At 43.1% G+C, this 24120-nt stretch overlaps 2 protein-coding genes and 3 non-coding genes across 5 annotated transcripts; 2 read left to right on the plus strand and 3 right to left on the minus strand.

The window, feature by feature from the left end:
• Positions 1 to 1164: 1164 nt before the first annotated feature.
• On the plus strand, positions 1165 to 14305 carry prox3 (prospero homeobox 3). Its single transcript, XM_040012302.1, has 6 exons — positions 1165 to 1522; positions 5407 to 7283; positions 7417 to 7524; positions 9730 to 9842; positions 10418 to 10523; positions 12089 to 14305. Exons 1-6 carry the CDS (start codon positions 1405 to 1407, stop codon positions 12260 to 12262), a joined length of 2496 nt encoding a protein of 831 aa, XP_039868236.1. The 5' UTR covers positions 1165 to 1404; the 3' UTR covers positions 12263 to 14305.
• Positions 8915 to 8988, minus strand: trnai-aau. Its single transcript has one exon. It is a non-coding gene; the product is annotated as a tRNA-Ile (tRNA).
• Positions 9206 to 9279, minus strand: trnai-aau. Its single transcript has one exon. It is a non-coding gene; the product is annotated as a tRNA-Ile (tRNA).
• Positions 14306 to 15286: 981 nt separating the features above from the next.
• tmem179ba (transmembrane protein 179Ba) lies at positions 15287 to 19604 on the plus strand. Its single transcript, XM_040012304.1, has 6 exons — positions 15287 to 15562; positions 15906 to 16041; positions 16786 to 16982; positions 17601 to 17738; positions 18343 to 18421; positions 18651 to 19604. Exons 2-6 carry the CDS (start codon positions 15943 to 15945, stop codon positions 18831 to 18833), a joined length of 696 nt encoding a protein of 231 aa, XP_039868238.1. The 5' UTR covers positions 15287 to 15562; positions 15906 to 15942; the 3' UTR covers positions 18834 to 19604.
• On the minus strand, positions 19026 to 19107 carry trnas-gcu. Its single transcript has one exon. It is a non-coding gene; the product is annotated as a tRNA-Ser (tRNA).
• Positions 19605 to 24120: the final 4516 nt, after the last annotated feature.

Genomic DNA, 24120 nt, shown 5'->3' on the forward strand with positions numbered 1-24120 from the left:
ATTATTTCATGACCTCGCCATCTCTCGTTCCTCCTCCCTCTGCATATGTTTTTATTTATTCAGACCTCTCCCTACCTCTCTTTCCTGCCCTCTCCTCCTCTCCGCGCGTTTATGTTTATTCAGATACGTCTCCCTCTTTTTCTCTCCATCTTTCTCCCCTCTTTCTCTCCCTCTGCACCCATGTGTCCAGCTTTTGTTACAAGCCTTGTTTCCATAACAACTGCGACCTTTCACTCAGTGCATAACCAGTTTTAATCAGAAGTAGAGAAAGGAAGAGATGGGATGAGGCAGAGGTGTTGGGGGAAGGGGGGGGGGGCGTGATTTAGGTGATACGTGAAAAGAAAAAATACAAAATTAACACAAAAAAATTGCAGTCTGAAAGCGGCCCCTGGTCTCATTGGGAGAGCCTGCGAACAGTTTAGTGGTGGGTTTGGGTGGGTGACATTCCCAGCAACAGGTTACTAAGTGCTGCTGAAGTTAAAGCAAAATGTTTCCCTGCTATCAGGGTGTCTGTGTAATTAAAGCAGGCAAGCTGAAGTAGAGCAAGGACATCTGTAAAAAAAAAAAAAAGACCATTATGGTCCACTGAACATGGGTACCTTTGCACTGCTGCTTCCAAATATTATACCTATGCATTTTAAAGGCATCCTATAAATCCACATTTACACTGTTAAATTCACATAATTTGTGTAAAATCGGATTAAAGCTGCCACATGTTAAAAATGAATGCATTTAGACAGAGAGTCTTTAGATACTCTGCTGTGTTTGTCTTTATGCTCAGGGGTGCTGGATCTCACAGACAGATTCCTGTGGTCAGATAAAACTGTTAATGACTGACCGGGTGACAGTCGGCGGTAAATAAAACCTTCGCAGTGCAGAGAATGTGCTGCTGAAGGTCTGTGGCATCACTACTGTAACACAAACTGAAAAAATGCTTCTCGGTTTTTGGTCAGAGTAATTTCCCCTTAACATGTTTATGGGCTCGTCTGTGGGTAAGTAGCCTTCTGTCACAAACTGCTACGTGAATTATATAAAAGCCAATTAATTTCAAATGAAGCGACGATTTAATACAGCAGAGTGCGTGTATGTGTGTGTGTATGTGTGTGCATACTGGGGGTCTTGCCAACATGGGAGGGACCGGACTGTCAAGTGGACAGCTCTCGAGCCCGCTCGCCCGCCCACCGCGCGCCACTCCACACCGGGTGCAGCGCGTGAGGTTGATGCCAGCCAGAGATAGATGGATTGGCGAGGGAGGAAAAACCTGCACAGTGACACAACTAGAGTAAAGAGGAGGCGTTTGACGAGTGAGGGAAAACTGAGAGAGTTACGGAACAAATCCAGAGAAGAGGGAAGCGGGAAAAAGCAGGAATCCTCCTGCTGACTGGTTCCTGTCTGCCCGCACCGATGTCCAAGGCCCGTCCGGTGAGAGCAGGAGACAACCAACCGAGACAGAGCGCACAGAAACGGCCGTTGGGGTTGGAAGGCTTCGGGGAACCGCTGGAGCTCTTCTCTGTGACTGAGAGTAAGTTCATTTTAAACTTCAAACCTCTGCCTTACATATTTGACATTTTACGGCGTTTAAAGAGCTACGAAGGTCAGCGTCTGCTCGAGCTGCTCGCCTCTATCTCGCTCTGTTTATATTTTCTTTCATACTGCGACATTAGTCCGCCGCTGCCAATTAGTCACAGGACGCACAACGCGCGCGCGCGCACCCGCACAAACTGACCGCTCGTGCGTCAGAATCGCCAAAGCAGATGTTGCCACGCGGAGGCTTTAAACACTCTATTAATTATTCAAAGTGATATAATTACGCCGCAAATAGATAGATAGAATATAACCTATGTGAAGGGGGGGAAAGAAATGGCCCCGAAAAATGACTGACCCAAATAATTTATAACATAAAAAAAGTCCTTAGCTAATATTTTTGATTGTGTATGTTATAAATCCATAGTTATGAGTTACATTTATCCAGCTCTGCTTAAAAATACGCCAATTAAAAGAAATTTCATTCGACAAGTATGGTTGCAACCCAGTATTAGGAACATTTTAGTAACCAATGTGTTATTATTTTCCAATGTTAGAAAATGAACTTTTTGAATGTAATTTTCCAATATAACATACTTAAGTGGATCATATAATACCAGTGCGTTATCTGTGCTTTGTTTCATGCGTGTTTTCGCTCTTGTCAGTCTACCCAGTGACAGCTCCGGCAGTCCAAGAGCACCATTCTTAAGCCTAATCTAGTGGTTAATGGCTTTCATAGTCATTGCTCATGTTTTGTGCAGCTTGCACTGGCTTTGAAAAGCTAATCTGTCCCTGTTATAAGCCCATTGGTTGGCTTGCCATCTGGGCTGTATTATAGTAGAGAGGAGAGGGCATTTGAATAATTGATATTTAGCTATTTATAGGAGGATTATTCTCTTCATGTTTCACCATCTATCTATCTATCTATCTATCTATCTATCTATCTATCTATCTATCTATCTATCTATCTATCTATCTATCTATCTATCTATCTATCTATCTGTTTTGTCTAGCTATTGTTTTTTGTGATGTGTGTGTTTGTGTTTGTGCATCCTTGTGTGTGTGTTCATATTTTCTGTATTTTCCTGTACCTCTGTCAGTCCTTACATCTGTCCTGTCCTTACATCTGTTCAGTGAGCTGTAGTGTATCCATCTGAAGTGGATTAGCGGTGTTATCAAAGCTAAGTAGGACTACTGCTCATGCACACGTAGGCACACAGACACACACATGCACACACACACACACACTTGCATATGCACACACACTACGTACATGCTGCTCTCACTCTATTTCACTCCACAAGGACCATTGACCATTGTTAGCCCTCTCTCAAGCCTCTTTTGCTTTTGTGCAAAAGTGTGTGTGTGTGTGTGTCTGTGTGTTCATGTGTGTGTTTGACGGTAAACACTCTGATCAAACAGTGCTTAACAAGCTGCCTGAACTGATAACAGAGAGAGGAGGAAGAGAGGATGAGAGAGGAATGGAGAGGAAGGAAAAGGGGTATCGGGGCAGAAATGAGGTTACACAGTGATATAAAATAGGAACTGGGATGTGTGTTTTTGATCTTGATTAAACAGTGAGATGTACTGTCGTTTATAAGCCTGGCATTCACTGGTCTCTGCTTTACAACCTTTTCCAGGAATTGTAGGCAAGCCATATAGCATTAGCCTGGGAGTGTAATAAGCACCTAAATTTTCCACCATGCAGTGTTTTGTATTTTTTTTCCAAACTTCTGTTATTGTGCGTGATCCACATCTATGTGCATTTATCTTCCTCAGTTTTCTCACATATATTTTTCTTTGATACTTGCACTGTCTAAGACAACACACGTTCAAGCACAACAGGAAGGACAGCCTGAAGAGAGGAGGGCGATATGTGACAAAGATCATGAGCCAGATGTTAACCCTTCCATTAGGTCTTAGTTGGTGCCACAGGATGTCGCTTCCCTCACTGATGAAACTGATCTTTTCTGTGCTTTCTAGCTAAATGTACTCTCTTTAACACTGCCACAATGAACGTTTAGCTCTATACAAATACATTGGAGTTGTTTCTTTTTGCTATTAAAGTGAAAGTGATTGTGTCCTGCAATAGACCAGTGACCTGTTTTGCTGTCCAGGTAACGTTCCAGCCATATCGTTGCGATGGGCACTCATTCACTGTCAACCAAGTGCAGTCACAGATAAACAGAAACATTTGCTATCTAGCAGATATTTATGCAACCAAAACAGCCTCTGAGATTTTTGCCCTTACTGCAGTGCGCTACAATTGAATGGAACTAAAAATGACATTGGAAAAAAATGAAAAGCAACCAGAGCAGATAATCCACATAAAAAAGCCCTACAAACCTTTTTAGTAAGACCTGTTTCTTCTTTATACAGTAAAAATTTTGGTGACAGGGTCCCCAGTAAGGACGGGCGAGAAAGGTGTGTTTTATACCCGGTTTTATTCACACACTTTTTATACTTGATCTTTGGCTCTCTGTGTGCCTCTCGGGCTCACTGCTAACAGTTTTGTGTTTTCTCGTCTCCGGCCCCACAATTACTGTCAGAGGAGAGGTTAATTAGACATGCCCAACAGGTTTGCTGCTCTCTTCATCAGACACTACTCCCCCAAACACACTGCTTCAACTCTCCCTCTTGTGACTGAGCCCAGAAACCACACCCCGCCAGCACAATTGTACACTGCTCAAAAACAATCATGCTGTATACCTATACTGTTATCGACTGGGTAATGTGTTAGAAATGAATGATGCCATGTTTGACGTAAGTGAAAATGATCAACCTACGGAGTACTGAATTCATTTGTATGGCCCCCATGTGCTTGTGGGATTTATCCCCATGCCCAATGGCAGTCAGGGTGCTGTTGCCTAGCCTGCAGAGGTCTTTGCATCCCTCCATTGATATGCCTCCCCAGATCATCGCTGACCCACCACCAAACTCGTCATGCTGAATGATGTTACAGGCAGCATAATGTTCCCCACGGCTTTTCAGACCCTTTCACATCTATCACCTACACTCAGGGTGAATCTGCTCTCATCTGTGAAAACCACAGGGTGCCCTGCTAATTCTGGTATTCTATAGGAAATGACGATTGAGCTCCAAGCTGCCAGGCAGCGAGCACAGGGCCCACTACAGGATGTCAGGCCCTCAGGTCACCCTCGTGATGTCTGTTTCTGATTGTGTGGTCAGAGAGATTCACACCAGTGGCCTGCTGGAGGTCATTTTGTAGTTCTTGCAGTACTCATAGTCCTCATCTTTTTCCTCCTTGCACAAAAGGACCAGATACCGGTCCTGCAGATGGGTTAAAGACCTTCTAGGGCACTTTCCACCTCTTCTAGAGTAACTACCTGTCTCCTGGAATTTCCTAAATACTCTTGATATGGTGCTGGGAGACACAGCAAATCTCCTGGCAATGGGAGGTATTGATACGCCATTCTGGAGGAGTTGGACTGCCCGTGCAACCAGCAGTCACACTGACACTAGCCAAATGCAAAAATAGTGGAAAAAACAATCAGAAAAGATGAGAAGGGAAACATGTCAGTGACTTCTACCTGTAAAACCATTTCTGTTTTGGTGGTTATCTTATTATTTCCACTATAATCAATATCATTATCCAACAAGGTTTAATGCTATACTCTGATTAAAAACAGTTTCTTTTCTGTTTTGAGCTTTAAATATTAAATTAAATACTAAATCATTTAGCACTTTGAGCACTACACACAAAACTATGGTCATCTTAATCATTGATATATTTTAATGAAATTTAACCTCATGTATGTAACTTCATTTGGCTGCAAAACACTTGCTACTACTCAAAATATCACAAATGCAGCAATTATAATCCTTATTGTGTCTCTTTGTGTCCCTTCTGCCTCTCTACAGCCATGGATTCACCCACAGATCTTTTTGATGATTCTGCTCCCCAGATACACACATTTGCTCCAACTCTCAACTCCACAGATCTTACTGGAATCCATCCTCAGGCTAATGCTGGCCGTCTTACTCCTGCCTTTAGACCCCCCGGCTTTCCACTGATCCACCATCTCCTCCAGCCGGGTGGAGGCCCCAGGAGGATCGGAGGGCTGCTGAACACAAGCCTGAGCACACACAGACACCTGGAGGACAGAAATGTGGAGGAAGATGAAGGAGAGAGGGATGGACACGTGGAGCAAAGAATGGAAGGGGGAGATGAGGGGGCGATAGAGGGAAAGGACGACTTGCTCGGGGTTAAGAAGAGGCACAATGACGCGGCTCTCGCAGTCGAATGGAATCAAGACATCCTGAAAGTGAAGAGGATGAAGCTGGAGAACCGACAGAGGGATGGAGAGGCCGATGAGGGAGGCAAACAAGGAGGGAGGGAAGAGAGGAGAAGGGAAAGGGAAGAGCTGAAAGAACAGCTGGAGGAGGCAAGGGAGAGACTGCAGGCTTTGCAGGAGAAAGTGTGGAGAGCTTTTGGGGAAAAGCACATGGCCGAGGATGAGAAGAAAAGGAAGCGCAGAAACGGAAGCAGCGGTGGAGTTGATGGGAGAGAAGAGGATGTAGGGCTAATAGAGGAGGAGGACATGACAGAAGGGATGTACGATGAGGAAGACACTGATGGCGGAGAGATGGAAAAGGAATCATTTTCCCTGCTTTCCGAGTCCCCTTTCGACAGCTTCCACAAACGGAAAGAGGAGCTGCAAAAAGACCGAGAAAGAAGGATGGAGAGAGGAAGAGGAGGAGGAGGGTTGCACTTGGAGGGTGTGATGGAGGGATCGGGGTTGTGGCTGGACTGCGGAGGTTTGGTCAGAGGAGACTGGGATGTCGGGATAGATGACGAGAGTGAGGAGGGAGGGCAGAAGTTTGCCGCGGCGCTGAAGCTGGAGTTGGGCAGCGCTGTGGCCCGGGTCATCGACCGAGTTCTCCGCCTTTACACCGAGATGACCGATTTCGCTCCTTCCTCTCCTCCCGCTGCCATCTCTTTTCTCCCATCTGATCCGGGAAGCGACGGAGGGAAGGAGAAGGCAGTGTGGATGGGGCTGTTAACGAGAGGAAGAAGAGAAGAAACAATGAGCGATAAGGAGGACAAAACAAGAGGGCAGGACGGAGAAAGAGAGAAGCAGCTCCACAAGATGAGCAACGGGAGCGCCCTGCCCCCGCGACCACCCCGTCGGACTGAACCGTCCGATTTAGCGATGCCACTGACTCTTCAAAGGTCACCTGACACGCGAAAGGCCTACCCACTCCTTGGCCCACCTCTCCCCACTCACCTCAATCCCTCTCACCCAAACCTCTCCCTGCACCACCCTTCTTTGCCTCGTCCTCCTCCCCTTTCTCACCCTCCCCTCTTGCCTCCAGCCTCTCAGCCCAAGGATCCCTCCTCCTCCTCCTCTTTCCACCCGTCTTCAACCTCCTCCTCTTCTTCCTCCTCTTCTTTCCCTGCGCCTCCCCCTCCTCCCCCGCCTCCGCCCCCTCCTCTCCCTCTCCCCTTGCTCCACTACTCAATGCAGCAGCTTTTCTCCCGCTCACTCCACCACCCTCAGCTCCCCCACCTCCCGTCATCCCGCAAAGACTACCTGAACTCTGACCCTTTCTTGGAGTTCTCTTCCCACCCATCGTCTCACCCCTCCTTCCCCCCGCTCCCCTTGCTCGGCCACCTGGACCCGTCGCTTGCACGCCACGCGCACGGGGGGAGAGAGAGGGAGCGAGTGATGAGGGGAGATGGGGGCATGCGAGGAGGAGGGATGGATGGAGGAGAGCTCTACCTGACTGCTGGGGGGATATCCTTTTGTCAGTGTGCTTGAAAGAATGAGGATGAGAGCTGTGTTGGTGTGTGTGTGTGTGTGTGTGTGTGTGTGTGTGTGTGTGTGTGTGTGTTTAAACATGTATCTCCTTAACTCACCTCATATGTACACCCAGGAGGGCTTGTCACCCTGCCATCTGAAGAAAGCCAAGCTCATGTTCTTCTACACTCGCTATCCCAGCTCCAACACGCTCAAGACGTATTTCCCTGATGTCAAGGTGTGTGTACACCAGCTCAGTGCTGGAATGACAATTTCACTTTAAAGTGATTATTTTTTAACACGCCTCAAAGTCACACGGCAGTATATCAGCCACTGCGTTTTACACGCCTGCTCACTGAAGGTTTTTCTACATTGTTAAAACAATACGGACGACGTCGCAGCTATGAAATGCCAGTTAGGCCAGTTTGGCTGCTGTAGTATTGGATATTATGACTAAGGAAGGAGAATTGACTGTCCAGCATTTCTTTAAGACATGAATGTGAGTCCATATATTACAAAGACTTTAAAGGTTTCTTCAAACAGGCGTGGTGTTTACAAGTGAGGGAAGAAGGACCAGAAGTTATTACTGCTGCAGAGACTTAAAAGCTTCTGAAATCTCCAGTTAACAGCCCTAAAATTAGTGCCCACCACACTGCTTCCTAGAATCTTAAGATTAGCTGTTTTGAGGAAATTATCAGGCGTTTGGGTTCAAATTGCTGAAAGAATTTTGTACTTCTTAATTTTTTTTTACAATTTAGTATTAAGTAAGCATAACAAAGGATGAGCATTAGACTAGTGGATATCTGGGCTGTGGTCTGGTGAGTCCAAATTTGATAGTGGTGGGTTCCAACCTCAATTCCTTTGTCTAAGATGAATAGATGATGTGTGCGTGGGGTTGCTACCACGTGGGGTTTTCAGATTACGCTGTTAGCAATTCATTCATAATTGAAGACAGCACTTAACGAGTGTTTGTTTTGCACTTCGTAGCTACATTGTTTTCTTTTAACAAGACAATGAGGCACATCTTTAAGGTCTTGATTTGAAATGATGCAGCGCTGCTTCAGATAACACGAATCCCCCAAAAGTATGCAAATGCTGCTGCTTTTAAGAATCTTGAATTTATTCAAATCTTTCATTACTACATAAGTTCAGTTGTGTTATAGTTGGGAGGTCTTTTAGGAGTTTCAAGGAAACGAGTAGTCCTTGAATGACTTTTGAGACATACTGTAGCCTAAACAAATACAGTTTGAACAATCTTCTAAAAAATTTTAAATTGACTGTAAGACTGCAATTATTGTAAGGCCATCACTTAAATCACCTAATTAACCAGTGATATACTGGGGGAAACCAGGACATTTGTGCACTCCAAGTATTCAGATATAATAAAATCTTCAGTGATAATACAGAGACACAAAGTTAAAAAAACTGCTCACTACTGATGATGTAACATGTATATAAAAGTGCTTGAATCTTGTAGCCAATGTACCCATATTACTGTGGTTTGATTTGATGTATTATATCAGTATAGATACAGAGGAGCCCATATAATATTTACTCTGAAAAAATGCCCTAGCGCTAACATGTGTGTTATATGTATGTAGTGGTTGGTGCTTCACAAAATCCGGAACTGCCCCGTACGGGGATCGAACCCGCGACCTTGGCGTTATTAGCACCACGCTCTAACCAACTGAGCTAACCGGCCATGTCGCAGTGGGTGTTAGTGGAGCACGGCCAGAGCTGCACAGCTCACGAGTTATTTTAGGAAATTTTGTGGATAAGTTAAAAAGCTGATGTCACATTTGGACATGTCGGGTCTCAAAGCTCGAGGTGTTTTTCCATTTCATTTTAAATAAGATTTTCTTCTGCAAATAAAGCGAAAAGCATTTGTTTAAAGGTGCTCAACTGCTTGAAAACATATATGGCCCGTACGGGGATCGAACCCGCGACCTTGGCGTTATTAGCACCACGCTCTAACCAACTGAGCTAACCGGCCATGCGCAAACACCAAAACTGTCACATATTGGAGACTGCATCCCAGACGTTTTTGTTTCCATATTTCATTGCACTTATAAATGCATATGCTGCGATAAATTATTATTACAGGGTATCTCTTAATAAGGTGGTATTATCTGATACAATCTGCAAGCTTACAGTGATTTAGAAGCATAAACAGTGTGGAGTTGCAGAGATTATTTCTCCTCTTGGAGTCTGTGTCAACAGAAAACCTTAGATTAGGTCATTTACTTTAATGACCACTAAGGGGGGAAAAAAAGGGGGGGGGGGCATACAATGTCTTTTGAATGTAATTTGACATAACAAACAAAGTGCAATTAAGTTAGCTCAAGTCAGGTTAATTTAGCATATCATTGTAAGTGTTTAAAAAAAGCACTGTTCTCTTGCTGTCCTCACCTGCTCACTTCCTCTCCTGTCATCCATGGTCTAGTTTAATCGCTGTGTGACCTCCCAGATGATTAAATGGTTCAGTAACTTCAGAGAGTTCTTCTACATCCAGATGGAGCGCTTTGCACGCCAGGCTGTCCGCGAGGCTCTCACCCGGTCGGTTTGGGTTGGCACTGGTTCATGTTAAACTCATTTTATTTGCAATACTTTCATTGTTTCAGTGAGCCTTATGAGTGTGAACATGTTGCCCCTGTTAGACGAGCTGAAGTAAAGTCTGATTTATACATCAGACATCATATATAACTTTTTTAGAAATAGAGAATCACACATCGCATGATTGACTTTGGAACCGCATGAAGCATCATGGTTTCCTCCATGACAGATATTCACTTCTGCTATAATCAAACGAACCATTGCAGCTGAGAAATAGATGTCTGCATTTTTTATATCGCTTGATTTAAGAGGTCGGAAAGGCTTATTGATAAAAATATAGATTTTTTTTATAACCAGCTATTGTCTGTGAGTGCTCAGGTGTTTAGACACTGTGGCCATGTTGATGTGAACTCATGATGGTAGCGAGTAAAACAAATAGCAATGGGCATAAAACATGACTGCAAAAAGTCAGAAACAAACTGAAGCTGAATATCATTTATGTAAATTATACATGGTTCTCTTATCTGGTTTTTTATTGTGAGTGTATTTAAATGAGTTTGTTTGTCTCTGTAACACAGGGATGGTGCGCCTCGTATTAGCCGAGAGAGTCAGCTGCGAGTGGGACGTGATACGGAGCTTTACCGCATACTGAACATGCACTACAATAAAAGCAACATCTACCAGGTGAGGAGACGCTCTAGTTGCAGCTTTCAGCCTACCGGTTGTACGACTGGACTCAGTCCTTGCCTGGGGATGTGAATACTCCTCAACCCTAAGTACAGCGCTAATGGATTATGGATCTTTATGCAGTGCTCCTGTGTTTAAAAGAAAATACCAATCAAGTTAAAGTGCTGTCTACAGTGTCACGGTCTTGGGTCATGTATTGAAGGATAACTTGCACTCTGTTTTTGATGTCTTTTATAGATTGTCTTCTGGAATGCTTTTCAAGGTTCACATACATGCCTAACGCAAGCCGTTGCTGATTTTCTTAAGCTCAGCGGTCCTTTGAGTTAAGATCATTTGATCTGAGCTGTTTGACCTTCTTGAGCAAACAGTTCTTAAAAACATTTAATGTGTGTACTGAGCCATTCTTATTGAAAATCAAATAAAAGTCCCACTTTGTGCAAACCAGGTGAGGATGGCAAGACTCAAGCTGTTTTGTCCTTCAGAGGTCAATAAAGTGCCAGATATGGCTGCTGCTTGGACTCTGAATGAGGTCCTGATCTGATATTAATTGGTAAACTCAGAGCAGAGGATAAGTCTAAGGAGGAAATAAACCTCAATAAATCATGTATAGCATAAAGATGAAGATATACAATAAAAAGATACTACACCGTTGAAATGAAAAGCACTGGAGCTTGGGGTTATTATTTCGTGTAATGTGCTATTACCTTTAGTGAGCAGAGAAATTATTTTACTTGTATGAGTTTGTGCATGAAAAGGAAACAGAAAATGAAGCACTGTTATATCTCACTGACCTGCTGAAGGACACACACTATCATAAAACAATCATCGCACATTAGTTTCCAATTCTACAGATGATGATTAATTTTATCACCCAAGGTGATCTGTTATTTGTCAGACGTCATTGGATTTAAAAAGGTATTGAGAACGCAAAAACTACTATGGCTACAATGTATCCCGGGAAACGTTCAGGCAGCGCTGAAAAACCGAATCGCCTCTGTGATCGTAAAAACAAAGTCACAAGGTTGCTCGAGTTTGAAAAGTCACTCTCGCCTACACAAAGCTTAAAGCTTTGTGCGGTTCAGCTGTGAATAGATCGTGTTCGCTTCTAACGTGTTTTCCGTCATAGCGGCGAAAGAATAGGTCCACTTATTAACAATAATCAATGAGAAGTCTCTACGTGCTGTGATAAAGCTGTCTGCTTTGACAGACGCGTTCAGACAAACAGAGACAATCAAAGTCACAGTCTGTATTTTACCAAAGTGGGTGAAAACACCTGTGAGGGTGCACTGAATGCACATTATAATAACAGGTATTCTAATGTTCTTCCTGTGAAACTATTCACTGCTCAACAACGCTTATGAGATTTTTAGAAAGTACAGAGACAATCAAAACCTCACATTCTCTGAAAAACACAAGTTTCTCAGTTTTAAATCCCTTTAGATAAGGTAGATGGATATGTGACTGACAGATTCAGATACTAAACTAAAGTGAAAATGGATTTTTCTCTTCCAGAAGACTTCCTAATAAACATTTCCTCCTTGACATCATATTTTTGTGTGCAGGTTCCAGAGAGGTTCATCGAGGTGTCTGAAGTGGCTCTGAGAGAGTTTTACTCAGCCATTTGGACGGGGAGAGACAGCGACCCCTGCTGGAAGAAAGGAATATACAAAATTATCTGTAAACTTGACAGTCCTCTACCAGATGCATTCAGGCTGCCAGGTTGTCCAGTTGGCTAATGATTGCACAGCTTTTATCTGGTCCGTGTGCACAAATGCATGCTCAGACATAATTTGACTAAAACAAGGCATAAATCATTCAGAAACTGGTACATTTCAGACATCGCAAACTGATATGTAACCATCCAAAAGATCATTTAGAACTATTACAGAATTTCGACTGACTTGCAGAGGAATACATACACTTTCTCATACTGACAGGCAGGTTTGGTATACAGGCTCAACAGCAAACCCTCAGTACTGCAGTCTTGTGACCGCACTTATCAAGGAACGTGACCATACCATTGAATTAAAATGGACAAAGCAGGAATTCCTTCTCCAAACATTCTTCAGCAGCCAGCTGCTTGCATGAAATCTAAAGCTATTATTAAAAGCACACTCTCACAGTAGTTTTGTGAAATAGACACAAAATACAATTTTTGAACTTCACGTTCATGGAAACAAATTGACTCTTTTTTTTTTTAGTGTGGACATTGACGCAAAAGTCAGTCACATAGCAAAGCTTCCAGTTTCCAGGAGCACCAACGTACATGATAAGACGCTTCAGGTCTGTCGGTGGCGTAAGCTTCAGTTTCACTGAAGAGGGTTAGGGTTCAAATTCAGCACTGCTTTCCCCGCTCATCTTTCAGTTGCTGTTTCATTAGCTTGGACCACATCCTCATTTTAGGTTTGACACCATTTCTGGTAGATAATGGAACATGGCTTGAGGATGAATTGAGGCTGTGGTTTGGAGAAGGCCTCAGAGGGGACTGACGGTGACCCGTGGGCCGGGCAAATCCCGCTGTACTAATGAGAAGTGAAGAAAACAAGAACAAACAGCTTGTAGTTGCAATGGGGGGGGGGTCACATATAGACAGAGAACTGGAGGTGCGGTTACGCTCAGATAAATTATCTCCGGTTGGTTTGGTTTAAGGGCCAGAACCACTTTCTAGGATGCTGCCATAAATAATATTTACGTTTAAAACAACGTTTTAAAGTCTCATTAAAAAAAATGACAACCTTTACATCCAAATTTGAGCAAGAATGCTGTTCTTACAGCTGGAAACCAGAAAAGTCAAAGCTTCAGATTCGCTCTGACACACAGTCCGAACGCGCATCACCTTTGACGATTAGGTAACCGGCTCCTCTGGCTTCATCACTAATGAGCGGTGTTCCTACTCGGAAAATCGCTGCTAAACATTTTAAATATAAAGCAGTGATTTTGCTGTGCGATGATTAACAATCTCGCACAAACAGTACTTAACAATCACACTCAAACATTTCAGGGCTGCCCTCCCTCAGGGGGCGTTCATCATGAAATGACCTTTTAACGCTGCCTTGTGTGTGGGCTTCTCCATCAGGATTTTATCTTTTATTTTTATTTTCTCTCCAACAACATCGTACCGTCACGTTTCATCCGAAGTTCAAAAGATTAAGATTTTCAAAATGAAGTTGATCTTGTTTCACGGCACAATCTGGTCGGTGGGTTTTGTTTTGTTTTTTTTGTTTTTGCTGCTTGTGTATGCCTCTCATCTCTCTGTTCAGTATTAAATTATTATCAAGCTTTTGTACATGCAGTCAAATCAAAACAGCTGTTCTTTCAAGAGGGACATTATATTGAATTTAAAACAGTATAATTAATGTTTTGTTCTTTCCTTGATGTGCTCTTATTGCTGATATATTTACGTATGTTTTTGAATTCTTTTTAAAGTGTTGCTAATCTAAATAGTTCACTTGCACAATAAGTATATATAATTATATACAGTATATATCAACATTTGTTTTCCAAAAGGGGGAAACTTTCACTCTCTCCGCTCTATATCATGACTTTTATCTCGAGGAAAGATGGGTTTCTCTTCAAGAAAATGTCAACCGACAGCCTCGACCTATCCGTGACGTGTTATCAAGTGCATGTTTCCTACATTTCCGTTTTGCGTTGTAATCTTTTATGTCCCTCTATTTTATATTGTACATAGTGTATTCTTTACTGTAGATCTGTGCCTCGTTCAGACTTTGGTGAATTTTGATGTTTAAACTTATCATGAATTAAAGAGATACAAGGCTTGTGTGATGATTTGTGGATACACACATAGACAAACGGAAGCTTTCTAGTGTTTGGGTCTTGGGGTCCAACATTTGTGCCAGCATGCATTAAGGCTTCAATCTAAAAACACCTTCACATGCTCACTGACACTAATACTTTATGATGGCTCTGCCCACCACTTAGTCTCGCCTCCTGAGACAGCAGCACACACACACAAACTCACACTGGCATGTCTACTTTTTTTCCCCCAACAATGAGTCCAGTCACCTAGTTAAGTGAAGTTACATTCTCAACATAGTAGTATTATTTTGGTATTTTTGCAACACTTTCTTTGTCCACATTTAAGAATTATTTGTGAAAAATCCTCGCTTCTTTCTATTTATCAATCCATTCATCAGTTTATTACCTTCTGTCTTGTATTACCTTCTGCAACATACCATTTGTTTTTCTACTTACTTTTGTAACCCAGTGGTGTAAATCACATAAGCAATTCCTATGAAAGCTAACAGCGCTGATTCATAATTTTGAAGCTCCTTTCTAATGACATATCATTAGAAATTGTGTGGCATGTTATTACAGAAAACAGTTAGTTATTTCTAGTCAGCCTTGAATGATGTAACACTGGCTATGTGTCAGGAATTAGTAAGCTTATTATTAGTGCAGAGGTGAATCTGACAGGCTTAAAATGTTTGACATATACCCTATAAAAATGACATGGTCACAGGACACAAAGTCACAAGGTTTCATTAAGCATTCTGGGAAGGAAGCAACACACACACACACACACACTGTGTCTAACTCTAGCATTTCATACCTCATAACCCTCGAGAAGCTCAGACTTTGACTAACTTGAACCATCTACATATTTGAGACAATGCAAACATGCAGTATTTGCTTCCGCATAATAAAAATAATTATTGCGTAAATATAGGCGTTAACATGAGTGAATTAACACATATCTAGCTGCAGACTTTCAGTTTATCTTTCTGGGTCATCAGATGAAACCAACTGATTGAGCGAAGAGAAACGATCTAGGGCCTGTATGACAAGCAGTGTCCACGTGTGACAAGTAAGCTGTTTTTTACGCATTCACGCGCTGCGGTGAAACTCCGAGGAAGCTTCTATTGCTGCTCGAACTAATATCGAGAAGAGAGTTTGGACGTACGATTTTCACTTTGGACTGTTTGACTGCGGGTGAAGGTAATAAAAAAGATACAATATCACCGGAAATCAAACTGTTTGACCTCCAGAATATAATCCAGCTGAAGAACACACGGGTAAGTTAAGTCAGGCTTAAAACATTTTAAATCATGTTTTTGAGACGTGTGGCAAGGTCGTGACAAATATATGAGACCTTTCTTTATTTCTTGATTCATTCACACAATGTTCTGGCAGTCTGCGGTTAAATAAGAGTACAGTCTATTTAAACAAACAACTGATACATTTTCATGTATTTTTTATTGATTAACCCGGACACGTTTACTACTTTGCCTTGCCATGTTTTTAATCAACTCACTGTCTTCTTAATATTTGCGAATCGTGGTTGCTGGAGGCTTGGTATTTTATTGTGAAGGAACTAACCGGAAGTTGTTTGCCTTTTTATTGCTACCTTCACGGCAGCTCTTTTCTCTGCAGACGCGGACTTAGCTGCTGCTGGATGATGGCGTTAGCGGTGCTACTGGTGCTGGAGTGGGGTCTCTACATCAGCTGTTTTGTCTGCGGGATTGTTACCGCAGCGTCTGTCACCATCGTCCAGGTGACTTTTCTAAGTTTTACTAACCTGCTCCATATATTACATGTTGTACGCGTCCTCTTCCGGGTGGACTTACTTTGTAGTGCGTTTGTCTATCCCAGAAAGTTTAGCAAAAAAGAAACAAACTTCTTATTTTATTTTTTGAAGAAAAGTCCTTTAACCATAATTCAGCGTACAGTGTGTTACAGATTTATATTTTCAAGCTACTATAATTGTTTTCGTACAGCTGCGCAGTTTTCTGGGTGTTACACGGTAATTAAAAGCAGCGCGAGGGATTAAAAAACTGACACGCGCTTCCACTTTCAGTCCAGTTCTGCCCACTCTGTCATTACCTTCGGCATTTCAACTCTAATTTCTCCATATTTTTAATGTTTTTGGACTGTAGACATCGGAGAAGTTACTTCTCGAAAAATGTACCACAAACTTTTAGCGAAGTGTCACACGAGCATTGTTGTGTGTCAACAACTGTTCGTTGTGTTAGCTTAACAGACGTGATATGCACGTGAAATTGTGAACGTGCGTGTGCGCGCGCAGGTTTTTAACTGTACCTCTAGTTCGGATGCTTTGCTCATCATGTGACCCTAGACGCCTCTCGTGCCCAATTTGGCTCCCTGCTGCTCATTTATAGACGTCAGATGCAACCGTTGATGCGCTTATTGTAGCATCCAGCAAAGCGCTTGAAACGGTGAAGCGGAACTCAAGCCTTTTAGTGACACCCCCAAACCTCTGTCTCTCTTTTTTACTCAGGGTAATTTCGGGGGTCACTGTATGCTGTACGGAGCGGTCAGCTATAATGCCACGTCCAAGCTCATCGGAGTCCAGTCGTCCACATCCTCCTCTTTGTGTTACTTTGTGTCGGCCATATCAATCATGGTGGCAGTGGTGTGTTTCTCTCTGTCTGTGTACTGGGTGTACACTTTCTGCAGCGAAGGGGAACTCAAAAGGTGACCACATGCTGTGTGTGTGTTTTTCATGACAAAGTACAGAGTTGCAGTGTTTGTGTGGGTTTAAAAACAATTTTAATCGTCAGTGTTTTCCTTCAAATATTGCATAAATGCTGGCCTGCTCTGTCATTGTGTCGTTCTTTTGAGCTTGATTTGCCAGCCGCAAGAAAGGATATTTTAAGCATCTTGTAGACAGAATTTAACAGATGTCTGCGTGCACTTTTAGGCTGATTTCTTTAGTTTAAACTGATTGATTACCCAGGAAAATAAGTGTGCATGTAAACATTGTTCTCTGTAGCCAACATAAGCAAAAGAAGCTACAAATACATTTAGAAAAAGTTGAATTTTTGTCAGAGGTTTAAAACTGGCATCATTTAAGTAGCTCCTGAAGCTGAACTTAAAGTGAAATCGTGTGTCGCCACAGCGATGTAGCACAGAATAAGCTGCAGAGCTGATACAGAGAAGCAGAAACGCATGTGTCATACCACGGCATGGCGACACAATCACACATTAGCTTGCATTTTGTAGTTTGACATCCTTCTTCTGTTTTGCCTCACTTTAAAGAGCACAGTGCTGTTCTCCCGCTCTTATCTGTTTGTTTTTTCTCCTCCTTCACAGGGAGAATGTGTGGATGAACGTGCTTATTGCCGTCTCCGGCGTTTTCCTGTTCTTCCTGCTCGTCACGGGCTGCATGTTGAAGATCGGGCGCGACACGCTCTGCTCGTCTGTCACGAAAAACGTCCCCAACACTACCAGGTGACACCTGCACTCATCCACACCTGGCACAGGACCAAACGCTTTCGTCAACACTCTCATATGAAAATGAAAATAACATTTGAAAGCTAGGGAGCGTCACTTTGTGTTTGCGTGCTTTCTGTTTTTTCCCCTTTTTCTCCTTTCCAAAGCTTCACTTTACCACCCGCCCACGTTCTCTTAGAGCTCTATATGAAGCCATATGAAGGTAGATTTAGTTATAACCATCTAGTTGTTTTACTCTTGGCCTTTGTCTGTCTTTCAGGATGCCCTTTTTCCTTTTAAAAATGTCATCAGCACACAGTTTTTCATCCTTGGCTACACTGTAATCCTCTGAAAGGGCGAGCACTTAAAAGAGAAGCAAAGACGTGCATGGTGTTGTTAGTTTTTAATTGCTTGTTTTGAGCTCCACTTACTTTCATGTTATGTAACTGCAGCTTTCCACTGCTTCCTCTGACAAAACTGCCTGCAGTTTTTCTATTTGTTCATAGAATCAGTGACCAATAATCAAGACTAAATTCATATAAGACAAATCCAAAATGAATTAAATCATAACCCCGGATTTCTTTTAAACTGTCTAATGCTCAATGTTTTTCTGTGTGCAAAGTTGTGAAAAAGCCCAGTCTGAAAAATGGGCCAGCCCACTTGATGGAGAGAGGTTCTACAGCAGTCTACATAAAGCTGAGGTCGGTACTTCATTCACTTATTTTATGCTTTTGGCTGGAGTCACATGGTCCACACATACTAGCTACTGTAATGCTTAACATAAAGAAGCATTGGTATGAACTGGAGTCCTGCAACACTACAAAAACCCACGAATAAAGAGATGTAGTCAAAGTTAGCATATCATATGTGTTCAGATTTAGGTAAAAGGGCCTCCAGTACATCTTGCGTGTCATGTTGTTTTCTTCTCAGACGGCAGTGTGGATCAACTTCTTCTTCTGGCTCATCATCGGGGTTTTGGTGATCATCCAGAGGCGTCGGGGCTCAGCGTCCAAGCTGATTGGAGCCGCACCAACTGGAAGCCTTTTCGGGGAGACGGGTGTGACGCCCGAAGAGACTGAGCCGTTTTTCAACCGTCCCGGAAGGCCCCAGTGAGAACGGGTGTGAGCGAGGGGGTTATAAAAGCACATAAGACCAAATAGTGGGAGCGGGTGTGGAAAAAGGTTAAATGAAGTGTTTTAAGGATTTCAGTGAACAACATTTTGAGAATGCACGTGGAAGGTTTTACAGATATTAGATTTTGGGTTTAACAGTATGTATAAAGCACCACAAAACCAAAACTCCGCTCGACGAGGATGGGATTTGAACCCATGCGTGCAGAGCACAATGGATTAGCAGTCCATCGCCTTAACCACTCGGCCACCTCGTCACCTGAATGCACAAGCATGCAGAGCCTGTCTGTCTGTGTCAGGACACACTGGAAACACTGAAGCGCTGTCAGGCGCTGGTACTGAATTTACCCATTTCCCACATCTCGCCCGCCGCGTCATATCTACGTCTGTGGACTCCACAGAAACTTCTCTGTTTTTTATTCAGAGCGAGCTTGTGTTGGGTTTGTTTACACAGCCGACGAACGGGAGGTTGTTTATCACAAGGTTTGATTTTATAATTTAACTGTGCTCAGATGTACTTTTGACGAGTAAGACTAAGAATTTTCTACATAAAACACTTTTCTTTTTACTGATTTCACAAAACCGGAATCTGCCATAGACTTTAACACATTTTATTTTTGTTGACTGTAAAATCCTAAAACACTGCATTGTCTTCAAGTTTAAGGTGTCGACACGTGGCTTTAAAGATCGCTTAGTATTGATCTGTGTGGTGATTATGTCATTAGAAACTAAATAAAAAGAAAAACAGGAAGAAGTTTCACTGTTTGTTTGTTTTTCGATTATTGTTTGACTCTGACTTTTACAACCTTTAACCAAAGAAGCGTCTGAGGCTGTTCTGCTGAAATCTGCTGCTGGGTTCATCCACACTGATTCAGTATGCTTCTTTTTGATGAATTATTTTGATTTGACTTGAAACATTTGTTGATGACCACAGGTAGTTAGCTTACAGTGCCACCGTCTGATGAAACACGCTGCAGCTGAACACTGGAAATAACGTTTAGACGTTAAAAAATTGAAATTCTAACCTTTTCTAAGCTCGGGCCTGACGTTCAGTCAGGTGTGCTTCTTACATCTGACTGTGTGTTTGCCATGCTGCGCTTTATTTGTGACATTTCTGGACATGCTCATGTTTGTCATGGGGAACAGGCATATGGAAACGTTGAATAATGTCTCCCTCTAGTGGCTAATAATAAATAAAGATTCGCTTGCACCAAGTCATGTGGCTTTATTGTCAACCGTGTGCAGTGGTACAGTACACAGTGAAGCGAGACAGCGCTCCTCCAAGATCATGGTGCTACATGTCACAGAAAATCAACACAAGACTACGTAAAGTGCAAGTGCGCAAAAACTGCAAAAAAAACAAAGTGCAACACCAGACATAGCGATGCAGACGCAACAGTGCAATAGAAAAGTGCAACAATGGCAGTGCAAAAGACTGAGCATTGTGCAAAAAGTAGCTTAATGGATGAAAGTGTGTGTTTGAGATTGTGCAGATAAGTGCTTGGTAGTGACGTGTGTGTGTGTGTGTCAGTCCAGGAACTGAGTGTTCAGGAGTTTGACGGCTTGGGGGAAACAAACTTTCACAGTCGGGCCCGGATGCTCCAGTATCTCTTGGCAGCAGGGTGAAGAGTGTGTGTGAGGGGTGTGTGGGGTCCTCTACGACGCTGGTGGCTTTCCAGATGCAGCCGGTGTGATCGGTGTCTGTGATGGAGGGAATGATCTTCTCGCCTGTTCTCACTATCAGGGATATGTTTATAGTGTTTTTGTGTTTCTGTGTACAACCTACAGCCTGGTTGTTGCTACCCGCAGATTCATAAGCCGGCTGTCAGATTTTAAAAGTCTACAAAACCATTTCCAAGATTTCTAGCTAGCGGCTCTGTAAAGCAGCGGTCCAGTGAAAAGTCTCGGCTGTGTTCGATCAGTGTCAAAACAAAACAGGGCAGTCATCCAGAAGAGACCTGAAACATACATTTAAGACCACTGTGGGGGATATTTATTGTCTGAAAAAGCTAGTTTTATACAAACCTTAAAAAAGTGCATTATTCTATCAATACTGCTCAAACTAATCATTCCTGGTGACTTGCAACAGCCGACTAAAGCATAACTTGAACTGATATTCCAGGCTGAGCGTCTAAATGAGCTACTTTCCCCTTCCCTGATCAAAATAGACCCAATGAGCTGCTCTTACAACACGTCACCCTGAACTATCTAATCTCTGGATTGCCTGACCTTACTTGAGCCTGAGGTAACAGCTAATCCTCACTGAAGAGAGGAGGAAGACACTGGAGAGACGGACACAGGTCAGAAACTGAAGGACGTGAAGAGCGTACTGGCATTTCAAAGGGGAAAAAGAATCACCAGTGGTCCTGTTAAACGAGCTTCTACAGCCACTTCGCACCATCCGCACCTATAGCAGGGTCTGCTGGAGGTTTCTTTAAAGTATCTGTAATTGACAGCAAAAAAAGAGCGAAGGATAGAGCACCCTGGAGGACGGCGAGCCCTGCCTGCAAACTGAGTCTCAGGAAGAAAACCACAAGGGTCGAGATAAAGCTGATTTTGGAGTCTGTGGTAAGACATCGTCACATGTTGCTTTGCTGTTACTCTTTGGCTGCTAATTAGAAAAAACAACCTGTGATTTTAGAAATCAGTGTTTTTGTAAAGAGCAAAAAAGTGGCACGAGTTTTGGAGATGGATAAGGATAAAAGAGAAACATAGAGAGGAGCAGTGGACACTGCAGGCTAAGCCATGATAAGCCTCTTTAAGCTACTTCACTTTCCACAGATCAAATGTTCTGTTTTAAACCTGTTGATCTGTGCTGGACTTTTAACAGCCAGCTATTGATTCACTTTATCTGTGTTTTTGGCAGGAAAGCTCCAGCCCCCTGCCAAATCAGACGGCACAAAATCTGTAAAACAGAGCTGAGTCCTTAAATCTCAGATTTAAATAGGAGCGAGCCCTTCAACCGCCAGCTTTACCGTCACTCACATCCATTCAGGTTTGACCCCTGACCTCCATCCATCCCTCTATCCCCGCTCAGGACATGTCTCGCGACCAGTGCGATTCGGTGGCGGTGAGCGTGGAGTCCCTCCTCACTGACGCCAAGAGGATGCAGTTGCAGTGCCGTGAACGCAGCGAGCAGCTCTCCGTCGCCGCCGCGCAGCTGAGGACGGAGTCGGCCGCCCTGAGGGAGCAGTGCGAGGCCACCCAGCTCGACATGGCTCTAATCCGCCGGCAGCTGGAAGAGCTGAAAGACACCAAGGCTGCCTTTGAAGCCAGGGAGAGGCAGGCGCGTAAACTCAGCAAGCAGCTGTGAGAAAAACGAGGGAAGGTGGAAGATGCTGAAGTCATGAACTGTGATGCAACATCCCATTTAAAGTAACCGATCAGCAGCTTAGATAAAGGGAGGAAGGTCTGAAAAAAGAAAGAAGGAAGGAGAGAGATAAAAGGATCAGCAAGACAATGAAGGGAAAAATGAAGGAATGAGATGGAACTTGAATCCATCTCCCACAAACCCGAGAGTATAACTTCAAGCAGACCCATGTTTATGACAGCTACCCTGAAAAATGTAATCCAGAGGACAAAGAAAGATTTTAACCTGGAGTTTAGTGAAAGAGGGGGAAAGCACTTTGTCATTATCTACAGCTCTGTCTTTACCTTGTAAACACATAATTGAACTTCACTCCTCTCACATCAAATAAATGATTCCCACACACACTGGTCTCCACATGTCTCCTTTAGAGCGTTTTTTCAGCTTCATGCAAACTCTTTGATCTACTAACCTGCATATAAATGTGCAGGTTAGGTTAATTAGACTGAGAGTGAAGACAAAGAACGGCACACCTTCAGCAAAGATCACTTGAAATGGTCCTATTTCAGTGGGCAGAGGTGAATATGAAGCCCGGCACCAGTTGTACTTCACATCAGTACACTGTGACACCCTCGATCTAGAGACTGCGATCAGGCAAAGGGACACGAGTAGGAACAACGTATGGACGAGTATGTTAGTTCGATTTCTCAGAAAGTTTATGTAACATTATTTTGTCTGTATTGAATCGACAGAAAACCGAGGAAAGATAAATTTTCTTTATAGGTGAAATGTTTTTGACTTAGTTTTAAAGATCTGTACACAGACCAGGATGTGAATATTTGACTCCTCTGATTCTTCTTTGTTGGTAGATGTTTCGTTTTATAACAGGGTTTTGGGTATTTGTTTCAAATGTGGACATATTTACCTGGTCAGCCGGGGGTTCCTGCCACCTCTCTCATGCTTTAGATCACTATCACCTTACTGACTTCTCAAAGCGATGCACATTTACATGTGCCAGCTATTTATGATTAGTAACTTATGATTTTCTTGTGTATTCGCTTTAAAATTCACTAGTTGAGTTGAGGTGCTTCAGGTCGGGTCATAGACCCAGGACACCCCAGAGAGATGTCTCAGCTGACCTGGAGGCAGAGAGGGAGCTCTGGGCTTTTTTTGCGTAGGCTGCTGCCCCCAACCACACCATCATGAGCTTTCTCACTGTCACCACCTTTTATTTCCTCTGGTGCCCTAAAGATCCGCTGAAACTAATCTGAACATTATTTTTAGTTGCACTTCTTGTAATTACAGATCAAAAGATCCTTTATTTCCAGAGAGACTGAACCCAGAACACGCAGGAGCAAGTAGCGGTCTGAGAGGAGGCTGTTGGTCTTTGAGTGCGTTTTGTGGCTAGTTAACCTTCTGTCTCCCTCCACAGGAGCTGCCATTTCAGTGACCTGTAGCTGACTCTCCACTGTTCCTGCTGCTTCTCCTCCAAACCCCCCCAAAAACAAACTGAGGACATTTTAAAGCTGCATTAATCCAACCTCATGCACACTGGGCTGCCCAGCATTCATTCACATAAATTGCTCACCTGTGGTGATGCTCAGCAGAAACATTCAAACATGTTGATTTTCCACCTGCATAAAAACCAGTTTATTTATTTATTTCACAATCAGTCACGATCCTGATCAGATTTTTAAAAATAAAGATAAATTCTGCCACCTGCTGGACGTTTTTAAGTTTGCTTAGCCATCTTTTCCGTGGTGTAAAGATGTGGCGGTGGTCAGGATGGCTGAAAACATGGTTCAGCCTGTGTATTCGGTCCTGCTCATGAACTCTTAGAATTTGTTAATTGGTGTAATTAACACGTGATGATAGTGAGTTTCATGTCATTTGATCAGATACGCGTGTTTTCTGCACAGTCGCTGGGTGTCCTATGTGAACATTGCTTATCAGAAGCTTCTTT

This window comes from Simochromis diagramma, unplaced genomic scaffold, assembly GCF_900408965.1.
Source record: "Simochromis diagramma unplaced genomic scaffold, fSimDia1.1 OVJJ01000604.1, whole genome shotgun sequence".
Classification (NCBI taxonomy): domain Eukaryota; kingdom Metazoa; phylum Chordata; class Actinopteri; order Cichliformes; family Cichlidae; genus Simochromis; species Simochromis diagramma.

Bases quoted from the DNA above. Each gene is read 5' to 3' on its own strand.
- prox3 (XM_040012302.1), top strand. From the start codon at position 1,405: ATGTCCAAGGCCCGTCCGGTGAGAGCAGGAGACAACCAACCGAGACAG. The intron at 1,523-5,406 runs GTAAGTTCATTT...GCCTCTCTACAG, and splicing joins GCTCTTCTCTGTGACTGAGA to CCATGGATTCACCCACAGAT. The intron at 7,284-7,416 runs ATATCCTTTTGT...CCTCATATGTAC, and splicing joins TCTACCTGACTGCTGGGGGG to ACCCAGGAGGGCTTGTCACC.
- tmem179ba (XM_040012304.1), top strand. From the start codon at position 15,943: ATGATGGCGTTAGCGGTGCTACTGGTGCTGGAGTGGGGTCTCTACATC. The intron at 16,983-17,600 runs GTGACCACATGC...CCTCCTTCACAG, and splicing joins AGCGAAGGGGAACTCAAAAG to GGAGAATGTGTGGATGAACG. The intron at 18,422-18,650 runs GTCGGTACTTCA...TTTTCTTCTCAG, and splicing joins GCAGTCTACATAAAGCTGAG to ACGGCAGTGTGGATCAACTT.